General features: G+C 43.6%; 1 protein-coding gene across 17 annotated transcripts in view; it reads left to right on the top strand.

Annotated features, from left to right (window-relative positions):
- The first annotated feature begins 3,440 nt into the window (after positions 1 to 3,440).
- UPF3A (UPF3A regulator of nonsense mediated mRNA decay) overlaps positions 3,441 to 11,290 on the top strand; it is a 53,267-nt gene continuing 45,417 nt past the window's right edge. For 5 of the 17 annotated variants that reach the window (XR_007473084.1, XR_007473083.1, XR_007473082.1 and 2 more), the window contains exons 1-6: positions 3,456 to 3,808; positions 4,507 to 4,613; positions 6,244 to 6,350; positions 7,531 to 7,629; positions 7,764 to 7,874; positions 11,152 to 11,207. Coding sequence is in view for 12 of the 17 variants with exons in the window: in XM_033434960.2 (XP_033290851.2) it covers positions 3,470 to 3,808; positions 4,507 to 4,613; positions 6,244 to 6,350; positions 7,531 to 7,629; positions 7,764 to 7,874; positions 11,152 to 11,207 (819 nt within the window). In the remaining 5 variants the exon portion in view is untranslated. Of the gene's footprint in view, positions 3,809 to 4,506; positions 4,614 to 6,243; positions 6,351 to 7,530; positions 7,630 to 7,763; positions 7,875 to 11,151; positions 11,208 to 11,290 lie in introns of all 17 variants that reach the window. The other 12 variants (XM_049701097.1, XM_033434959.2, XM_049701093.1 and 9 more) reach the window with 10 other exon arrangements.

The following is an 11,290-nucleotide window of genomic DNA, read 5'->3' as shown; positions in this document are numbered from 1 at the left end:
CAGCCAAAAATAAATAAATTAATTTATAATAAAAAAAGAACAACTCGGGGCTTCCCTGGTGGTGCAGTGGTTGAGAGTCCGCCTGCCGATGCAGGGGACGCGGGTTTGTGCCCCGGTCTGGGAAGATCCCACATGCCACGGAGCGGCTGGGCCCGTGAGCCATGGCCGCTGAGCCTGCGCGTCCAGAGCCCGTGCTCCTCAATGGGAGAGGCCACAACAGTGAGAGGCCCGCGTACCAAAAAAAAAAAAAGAACAACTCTTAGTCATTCTAATAAAAAGATGGGATTAGGTCCTTCATTTGTTCAAATCTTTTCTTTCAAGCTCTTATCCTCATATTAGACACATTATCCTATTTTTTCATAGAAAAATGTTTTATTCCAAGGCATTTATTTACAGCATCATTAACAAATAAGGTATTGTATAGAAATGAATTTTCCAAGCACCTAATATTCTCTCTTAAACACTAAAACTTTTTATCTTAGCCTAAAATGTATCTTATATATTTGTACCTTTTTAAGGGTTAGAAATATAATAGCTAAGGCAGAAAAATATGATTTATAAGGTAGAAGAATAATAGCTGTCATTTCTTGAGGTCCCCATGTGCTAATAACTCCCGTAAGTCTTTGGAGTAAGACCTGTACAGATGAGGAATCTGAGCCCAGCTAGCGATGCATCCAAGGCAGCGCACAGGCCCCATTTCCTGTCTCAGCCCCTCACACCACACATGGGCTGTGTGCAGTGAGGCGCTTAGAGTCCCTGATAGCCTACTGCTATTTAGACTCAAATAGTGTGTTCCTGAGTTTTCATTTTTCTTTTAAAATGGCTTTTCTGTCTCTTCTCTGTCAGGCAAATGGCTTCTCTATCTCTTCTCTGTCAGGCAAATGGCTTCTCTGTCTCTTCTCTGTCAGGCAAATGGCTTCTCTGTCTCTTCTCTGTCAGGCAAATGGCTTCTCTGTCTCTTCTCTGTCAAGCATCACATGTGCCCATTTTTATGCCTCTCCTCTCTTTAGCTGGGCTAGAAAATCAAATTATGGAACGGAAAATAATCACTTTTAAAATAAATAAAAATGAAGGTATTAATACTCTTCCACACTTATTTTACCCACCAGACAATAACATTGCTTCATTTAGTTTTTTCATCGATCACGTGGTGTGATTTTTTTTAATGTTCTGGAAAAGTGAACGCCTGATAATTAACCCATGACCTTGTTGACAGTGCTTTAAGACATAAAAGAACAAGAACTTCAAGACATTTGACTAAGCTGTTTTTCACATTAACAAGTTTAATATCAATGTTTAGTCTTCAGAAAGTGTCAAAAAAAAGGGAGGGTAGTGTGTAATTGTAGTGCCAAGTATTTTTCTGATATGACTCTAGTATCTCATAATAATGCCTAGTTTCCTAAGAAGTCAGCCTTCTTGCCACCTTTAAAGTGACTGTGCTGTCATCTTTGAAGAAAAACAGAGTGTAACGGTCACCAGTTGCTTTAGGTCATGGTCATCCATCAATTAGACCCGTGCTCTGGAGCAAAATGTAACCCTTCCTATGACCAGGAGGTGGAGTGTTCAGTTAGGGTTAGGTTCACTGACATGTGGAGATTAGTTAATACGGCTTTGTTTTGGATGTAGTTCTATGTGTATTTTAAACAAAACATGCTGGGTAGTGTGTAGGAAGGTAGATATTCTTTACGCTGTACTTTTCTTTCATATAAAATCATGAGCGATTTAACAAGTGTATGTCATTCACTGTCTTGAAATTGGTATTATAAAATTGTATTTAAAGAATAATTCCATCCACCGCGAATTCTGAAGTTCTGCCATTTCTCACCAGCAGCCCCTTGTGCCCCTCCCTCCCACCCTCGGGATATAATAAACCATCTTCTCCGACAACCACATTTTCCTTTTCTTTGTCACAATAAGAGCTTTTGATCAGCAGAACTAGGCTTTCAATACCGAGTTGATTGGAGGCAGGAAAGGAAACTGGATCTAGTGTGTGTGCAACTTCAGCACAGTTTGTTCCTATAGGATTCCTTTAGACTTGATTTGAAATAATGAAAACTGCTCCTGGCCTCCTTTGTGGGGTTTTAGAGAACTCAGGTTTGGAACTGCTCTTTTGAGTCTTTCAGCCCATTTAAAATGACACATTTCAATTGTGTTCATAGGTAGTGAGTGGTTCAGGGATAAAGGACTGGATTGAGTTAAACCTGGATTTACTCCCAGCGGCTGCCAGCGATTCCCTTAATCTCTTAATGCCTCAGTTACTCTATTCTCCAGTTTCTTTGTTTGTTGGTACTTAAAGTTCTGGGAAGAAAGGTGCTACGAATGAAAAACATAGCCAACACGAATAAGTTGAAAATACGAAAAAACGTGGCATTTAAAAATTAACCTCTATATGAATTATTCTAACCAAAAGTGTTTCTGCCTGAATGTTTGTAAAAGAAAAACATGGCTGCTGTCCCATTGAGCGCCTCAAAAAGTTGAGCGAAAATTATATTGGAAAACATTAAGGCCCTGTTTTTTTCTTTTACATCTTTATTGGAGTATAATTGATTTACAATGATGTGTTAGTTTCTGCTTATAACAAAGTGAATCAGTTATACATATACATATGTTTCCATATCTCTTCCCTCTTGCGTCTCCCTCCCTCTCACCCTCCCTATCCCACCCCTCTAGGTGGTCACAAAGCACCAAGCTGATCTCCCTGCGCTATGCGGCTGCTTCCCACTAGCTATCTGTTTTATGTTTGGTAGTGTATATATGTCCATGCCATAAATGCTGGAGAATGTGTGGAGATAAGGCCCTATTTTGAGTGCCGTGAGTCTGAGCTACTCCAGTCCTTGCCACCTGAGTCCTAGGGACCGTCGAAGTGAGCCTTCTTTCTCTGCGGCCAATTTCTTCTCTCAACTCTGGGGCATTTATTCTACTCCGCAGAGGAAAGCCATGTACTGATTTGTGCTGTTTGTCAATCGCTTGCTTTTTCCTGAATGTAATTGCTACTCTCTGATGAAACGTTCAGATTTCCTTGGAAAAGACTAAATAGCTGTAAACACTTTATTAAGCATGTGTATGTCATTCTCTGGGATGTTTAGCCAAACGGCCAGCTCTTCTCGGTGGGAAAGAGATCCAGCCCTGCACAGCCCAATTCAAGGCTCCCGCTTGAGCCAAGTCCTCAGGTCCCGAATTTCCCGCTGACCCGCTCCTGGGCGAGGCCGCCAAGCCCCCGTCCACCCCCAGACCCTTCTAAGTCGGGCTGCAAGGAGACCAGGGCATCGGCCCCGAGCTGACCGCTGCTCTCGGGGCCGCCCCCGCAGGGCCAGGGCCCGCCCTCGGCAGCCCAGCTCCAGCTGCAGGTCCTGGCCCCGCATACGCCCCCCCACCCCCGCCCCCTCGTCCAGGAGCCGAACGTCCCTCCCCACGCGCGTCCCCGGGCCCCGGACGGGCGCGGCAACGGAAGTCGGAGTACGGGAGAGGGATGCGGAACTGCAGCCAGGGACGGGGGAGGGGGCGTGCGGCCTCTGAACAGTGGGGACTGGGTGGGGCGGCGCAGTCCTCGCGAGATTTCGGCCCTGACGAGAGGCTGAAGCGGCTCGGCGGCGGGTCTGGGATGCGCTCGCAGAAGGAGGGAGAGGGGGGCCCAGGGTTGCCCGTTACTACGCGGGGTCCGAGCGGGAAGGAGAAGCCGTCGCCCACAGAAAGCCACTTCCGCCGGGAGTCTCAGCGGCGGGAGCCTGAAGCGCCAGTAGCCTGGTCCTCCGGCTGTGGGGGCGGTGCAGTCGAACCTCGCGAGGAAAAGAGGACGGTCCTCAGCAAGGTGGGGGCGGGGCGATGTGAGGGGCGGGGCCGAAGGTGCGGTATCCCTGCGCTCCGGGGCGGAGCCGCGGGCGCTTCAGCACCGCGGGCAGCGGCCGGGCCGCGCTGCCCCCGCGGCGTCTGGGCTGCTAGGGCGCCCTTGACGCGAGCTTTTCTGGCTTTGGAGGAAGAAAAGTCACTTCAGCCTGTAGGTGTTTCCCGTCGAGGCTGGGACGCTGGGCTTACCAGTGCCGGGCAGTAGCCTTCCACGTTGCCGAGGGTCCGGTCCGGTCCAGGGGAGACGGCGCAGCCGGGAGAGCAGAGCCCGTGGCGCTGGAGTGGACGCGGTTGGACCCTGCGGGCGGGAGGCGGAAGGTGCTGCTGTGGATGTTGCCCTGCATGTACCTTACCTCCTGGTAGGGAGCGTGGAGGCGGGCACATACCAACAGTTATCTGGTTTTAATGAAAAGATTTTATGAAAAACGGATGCTATGCCCAGCCTTTTCTGACCTCACCGATCCCTTTTACATTATTCAGCCCTTGTTATTCTTTTGACAGCCATGTTCTCCATGCATATGTTCCTTAATCTTTACTAAAATGCGTGTTTCTGCTGGACTCCTGAGTTAGATTTTACTCTGAGCATAAACACAGGTGACCAAGCTTTCAGGTAAGCTTAATACAGTACTAGTGAAAGGAAACCCAGCCAGCGTTTCTCCCCAGGTGGTCATCCGGCGGCTTCCTCCCAGCCTCACCAAGGAGCAGCTGGAACAGCAGCTTCACCCCCTTCCTGCACACGATTACTTCGGGCTCTTTACTGCTGATCTCAGGTAAGAAGATTTTACCAACGTTAAGAGGCTGAGAGGGAATTCCCTGGTGGCCTAATGGTTAGGACTCGGAGCCCGGGTTCAACCCCTGGTCGGGGAACTAAGGTCTCACCAGCTGTGCGGCATGGCCAAAAAAAAAAAGGCTGAGAGGTTTTGTCAGTTGATGGTAAAGGAATATAGATAATAGAAGCCATCTCTGTTTCCATCTTCGTTCCCACATATATGCGGAAATCAGTGCAGGCCTTTATTTCTGCACGTTATTTCTAAGTAGGCAGATAATTAAATTTACCTAAAATAGATTTGAAGATCTCCGTACCACCACCATAGCCTAAAAAGGAAAGCAGTCTAACAACGTATTAATTTTTTTATTTTGGATATCACTAAACCTTACTTCATATAACCTTTTAAAGTAAATTGTATTAAGATATAAGAAAGAAAAGTGAATAAATAATAGATGTATAACCTAATGAATTTTTACAAGTGAACACACCCATGTAACTAAGACCAGATAAAGAGGCAGAATATTCCAGACCCCAGCAGCCCCTAGTGTTCCCTTCTATCACTGACATCCCCACCCTCAACCCACGCCCACTAAGTTATATCTTTTTCAGTTACCTTTTACAGCTTGGTAGGAAGATGTTTCTGACAATAATTTAACACTTCAAAATCTCCTTTTTATTAAAAAAGAGAGCAGACCTCAAGTTAGCCCAACAGATGACAGTTCAGCTAGAATTTGGTGATTTTCACTATGTGATTTCTTATTATCTTTATTATTCTTTTTCTCTTCAATATCATGAGTTCTCATTTATGGTAACCATTATAAACTTTCCTTTTGAATAAATACATTTAAGTAAAAAAATGTCAGTTCGGTCAAAGAAAAATATCACAGGTAAATGTAGATTTGGTTAAAAAAAAACACAACATAAACATGATTTTTTGAAATGACTAAAGTTTAGGAAAACTAGTACAGTTACAGGAGGTCAGGCACTGGACTCAGAGTGACTCAGATTGGAATCCCAGTCCCACCATTTTACTAACTGCTCCCTCTGTGAGCACCTAATTTCTCTGAGCCTCAGTGTTCTCATCTGTGAAATGGGGTTGAAAGTTCCCACCTATGAAGGACATTGGTAGCTGTGAGCTAGAGGGGAAAGGCTTAGTTCTTCTGTAGATCCTATGCCATGTGCTACAATAAATACCCTTTTAAGATACCTAAATGTGTTCTCTAAATCAGTAAAGGAGCTCATTTACAATACAACATTTCCTTCTCTGAATGAATCGTGACTAGGTTGTATTGCAGTCATGATATGTGATTAGGGATGATCTTTGAATAACCTTGCCTTTGATTTTCTACCTCTGAGCACCAGTATTTTAACCCTGGCTCTGTGCAGTAGAAAAACCAACCTAAAGTGTCTCTCCCAAATCATTAAAAAGATCTCGGTTAATATTTTGTTCGTTTTTGGTTTATTTGCTAAAGAATATCCAGATTGCTGTAATTAACTGACAAATGGTTCTTTGGCATAAAGGTTTTATCTGAAGTAGTTTGTTGTATCCAGAAAAGAAGAAAAAAAAAAAAAGACAAAATTAAAAGAAGTCTTAAGTTTTTTACTGTTTTCATTGTTATCTCTTCTTTCAGTCTTTATCCTCATCTCTATTCAAGAGCATACATTAATTTTAGAAATCCTGATGACATCCTGCTTTTTAGAGATCGTTTTGATGGATATATCTTCATTGACAGTAAAGGTTGGGTCATTGGCTTTTTAAACTCTTTATTGTAATATCTAAGTACATTAATTAAGTTTCGCTGGATGTTTGTGAATTTTAATTGAGTCCTTAGATGCTAATCTAAAATAAATTCATAAATTTTGAGTATGTTATTGTGATTATGGGTTTATGTTAAAAATTAAAATTACATATAAACCAAAGAATTAATAGCAATTTTGTGTAGTAGTGACAACCTAGTTAGGTATCGTCATCAGAGAATGAAGTTTTTCACATAAATGAGTTTTCTGGATAAGTGAACTTTTTACTCTTTTACGTTCCCAAAGTAAATTATTTTATCCTGGTACTATGTACTAGGCATCGTGGATGCAGCACTGAAAATGAAGCAGACATTGTCCCTGTCTGTCTGAAGCCCTGCTCTCCTCCTGGTTCTTGACTTTATTCTGAGTAGTTGAGGATAAAATAAATACTCAAAAGTGTCTTCCAGATACATGAGAGTTAAAGTATCATAGCCCTCTGGCAAATGTGAAAGCGATCACTCAGCGGCTTTGGCAGCAGGGTGGAAGTGTTCCCTCTCTCCGCGAGGCAGATGCTGTCCGCGAGTGTTTCTGTGTGTCTGTTCCCCGCCACCCCTACATAACAACAGAGTCAGCTTCAAGTGACTTTCATTCTAGATTTTTCTATTTGAAGCAAATCTTACCTGGATATCATGAACACCCTTTGAAACCCTCTCTTTTAGCTGAGTGTCTCTTGTAAACAGAGTCATTTCCTTGAACTCATATACCAGATTGATAATTAAATTAACCTTTTAAAATTAAAAAATGTAAGATGTTACTAGGACACCTATTGAAAGGTATTCCAAAATAAACCCTTTGGTGGGAGAGCGATAAGGTTTATTGAGGTAGAAATTACATATGGTAAAAAAAACCACTTTAAGGTATACAGTTTAAAGAATTTTGAATGTATTCAGTCATGTAACCACAACTACAATATGAGGAATTGTGTTATTTAGTAAATAAGTGCTCATCCTTTGTTTAAATCTGGAGTTTGATGTGCTAAGATTACTGTTACTTGAAAGTATAATTATATTTTAAACAGTAATATTGTCAATGCTATGCTCAGTGCTTAAGTAAGCTAGACTATTGTTTTAAAATGAATACAGAATTTCAGAATGGCTTTTGTAATTTGTTTCCTGTTAAAGGCCTAGAATATCCTGCAGTGGTAGAATTTGCTCCATTCCAGAAGACAGCCAAAAAGAAGCTAAAGAAAAAAGACACCCAAGCTGGAAGCATTGAAGATGGTGAGTCCTTTTTCAAATGCTGGATTGTGAAACTGCATTAAACACATTGGTCAAATTAAACACATTGGTCAAATATAATTTCTCTCCCTATATGGGGAAGAATATATTTATTTTCTTTCTATCTTAATTTACAGATCCAGAATATAAGAAGTTTTTAGAAACTTACTGTGTGGAGGAGGAGAAAACTAATGCCAATCCTGAAACTCTTCTGGGGGACATAGAGGCAAAGACAAGAGAACTTATTGGTCTGTTTTGCTCATTTTTTTCCTCTTTATTGAGATATGTATTTATAGAGTATATATTTGTTTTTCCTTTTTCATGATTATTATAGAAAATTGACACATGTGACAGGCTTGGCAGAAATACAGAGTATTTCCCAGTTTTGACAAAAGGAAAAGGGTAGCAGGATGGTAACTTGGGAAAATATTTCTGAGCATCTGTTGATGGAGGGAGAACACCTGAGTTTTCAGTTACAGTCACTTTGTTTCAAAGTTATGATGCTTCTGAATGAGCAGTAGAGAAGACATTGGAGTGCTGTGTGCCGGGCTGCATCAGGTAAGCTTATGTCTCAAAGTTGAAGTCAGTCATCTTTGCAAAGAGCAGTCATAGAAAGGAGATGCTTTGCTTAAGTATGAGGTCATCTTGCTGTTGTTCAAAAAACTATCAAGGCCCCTGAGTGAGTGAGGCAGATGAGTGGATAAGCCCAGCCAGAGCACAGAATCTGGTTTGAATCAGGCCTTCAACCCTCTACCCCCAAGTGGAATATTTTGGAAACGGCTCTCTCCTAGCAGCATTCCCCCAGAACTCAAGAGTAGACGTGAAACTCCTTTCTCTATCAGGCAACCTGTTTGTCTCTCCCAAACATGCTTGTAAGTGTCTCCCTTCCTGCCTCTGCTGGGGCTGGGGCCTCACCGTGCAGCCCGGTGCCCCTCCCACCTGTTCTGCCCTCCCTTCCCCATGCCTACCTCCTGCTTACCCACCAAGACTTACAGGACAGAATGGTTACACTGTTGATAATGTATCTTCTTATTTGTCTGTCTCTCTCTGCATTAACTCTCCTCTCACTTTGTCTCTCCACCCCCCAAGAGAACTGTATTTTTGTCTTTGTAGTCTTAGCATGTAATTGCTTGAACAAGTTTAGGTATTTGAGTAAATTAATAAAACAAGGTTAACATTATTGAAGCTTTCTTCGTTAGTCTAATAATGAAGTTCTGTATTTTATAAGAGGTGATTCAATGTGTGGCTCGAAGGATCTTTAATCACTAAAGTATTTATGGAGATGTGCTTAGCACATGTTGACTGGGTACTGACTCTGAGCCTGGGCACGGGGACAGCACTGGAACAGGACACACAGGCTTCTGCCCTCATGCAGCTGCCCTCCTACTGGGGTGACTGTAGCAAACACATGCAGAAATGCTCAAGCCAGAGTATTTCCACTTGTGATAAGTGCCACAGACGTAATGGAATAGAATAATGGGATAGAGAGAGAGGCCCCTCTGAGACTGTATTTGAGCCGAGACCAGCTGGGCCAAGAGATGGAAGAAGGGGGAACTGCAAACACAAGGGCTGGAGGCTGGAGCTCTGGGCCTGCAGGAGCGGGGCGCACGCCTGTGTGCTTGGCACATGGTGGGCAAGGAGCAGAGTAGCTGGAGAGGTGGGACCACAGCATGATGGGCTGGATTTTATTTGAGGGACAGCTGGGGACCAAGGGAGTGATGTGGTCTGATTGATTTTTTTTCCCCGTCACTCTGGTTGCTCCATAAGATGGAGAAGCTGGGCTCTGGTTAGGAGGCCCTCGCTGTCGTCAGGGAAGGCTGCTTGAACGAGGGCGGCAGAGTCAGCATGTGTTCTGGAGGTTGAACTGACCAGACCGGCTGAGGATTGGGTGTGAGGGTAAGAAAGCAGAAAGGATCAAAGCCTCCAGGAGCCTGACTTGAGCAGATCAGTGGGTTATGGCACCAGGACTGACATGGGGAGGAAACAGTATTGAGGGCAAATGGTGATTTCACTGTAGAACATGATAAATTTCAGAAGAGTTAAACGAAGCAGCAAATTAGAAATTATTTACAGAACTCACCCTCCTCGTCCTGTTTCTTTACTGCTTCTTCTTAAATGCCCTTGTACAGGGCCGCTGCAGGGAAGTAGCAAGATCTTCCACTTCTGGGCAGTTGTTAGATATCCACTTGCTGATCACACACACATCCCCCACCAGCGTCCAGCCACCCTGCTGCAGAGGAGGGACGAGCCTGTCCTCTCCCGTTCCCAGCATCTCGCCCAGTGCTTGGTGCACAGTAGGTGCACCGTAATTCTTTACTGAATGAATGAATGTGACTTAGAATCCACTAGCCCAGGACGAGCCTGTAGAACTGTGACTCCTCTTTCTGCCTATTTAAATTTAGTCTTAATCAGGCAATTCGTGGCAAATGCCTTTTTCTTTTCTTAGATTTTCCTTTAGTGGATTCTTATGGTCAAGGCTGAGCAGTGTGGGTTAAATGCAAATGTTAGTTCACTCTGAAGTTGCAGATTAGTGCAGGCATATCAGGGTCTTCAGAGCGCGGACAGACCTGGGCTCAGGTCCCAGCTCTGAGACTTAGCAGCCGTGGGACCGGCTTCCTCATACGTGGTTATCGCCAAGCCTAGTAAGCGAGAACGGTTCTGCTGTTGGTTAAATCAGTGTTGTACTGCGTGGTTGTGCATCTTGTATTTAGTAAATGATACACTTTTATGGCTTGTAAAGCACTTTCTTATACAGGGTCCTATTTACCCACCACATCAGTCCTTTGGGGGAGCAAGGCGGGTGTTTGTAAGGAAGGAGGGAAGGCGGGTGGAGCCTCAGCATCGGCTCCCCAGCCCCACCCGGGTAGGTCTCAGCTCTGCCCTAGTTGACAAGCCCAGAACCACCGCCGTACAGGGCAGAGTCCTCACTCCTCTCCAGCCCCGCCCTGACCCATGGGTGCCAACATCTGTGGGTGCTTAAGTCCCCTCTGTAAAATGGCATTATATTTGCACGCAGCTTACCCACATCCTACTGTATACGGTAAGTCATGTCCAGATTACTTGTAATACCTGATACACTGTGAATGCTATGGAAATAGTTGCCACTGAGTTGCAAAGTCAAAGTTTTGCTTTTTAGAACTTTCTGGAATTTTTTTTCCCATATATTTTTGATCCACAATTGGTTGAATCTGCGGATGTGGAACCAGTGGATACGGAGGGCCGTCTGTATATAAATACGTTATAACGTTTGGGAAGTTTAATGTATTGTTTTCATTTTGCTTTTTTGCTTTATACATTTTTGTGAGTAATGTATGGGACTCCCTTAAGACTCAGGAATTAAATGCCTAGTGTGTATAAGTCTGTCAGTGCCTCCAAATTACTTGACTTTATAGTGATAGAGTAGGAAAGTTTTAAAATGATACAGTCTTCCCTGAATTATTTTAAAGATTAAATTGAAAGCAAGTATTTAAAATAAAGAAATCTTATTTTAGAGTTAAACACTACATTGCAATTTTTGTATTTTAGCTAGAAGAACCACACCTCTTTTGGAGTACATTAAAAGTAGAAAATTAGAAAAGCAGGTAGGTCTGGCCTTTTACCCAGTGAATAGCCTTCTTGTTCCCATCATGTCTGTGCAGACAGTTTATACACATACTTTCCACAT

This window comes from Orcinus orca, chromosome 18, assembly GCF_937001465.1.
Source record: "Orcinus orca chromosome 18, mOrcOrc1.1, whole genome shotgun sequence".
NCBI lineage: Eukaryota > Metazoa > Chordata > Mammalia > Artiodactyla > Delphinidae > Orcinus > Orcinus orca.
Note: the sequence above shows the minus strand (reverse complement) of the source record. Positions and strands in the feature narration are given on the sequence as shown.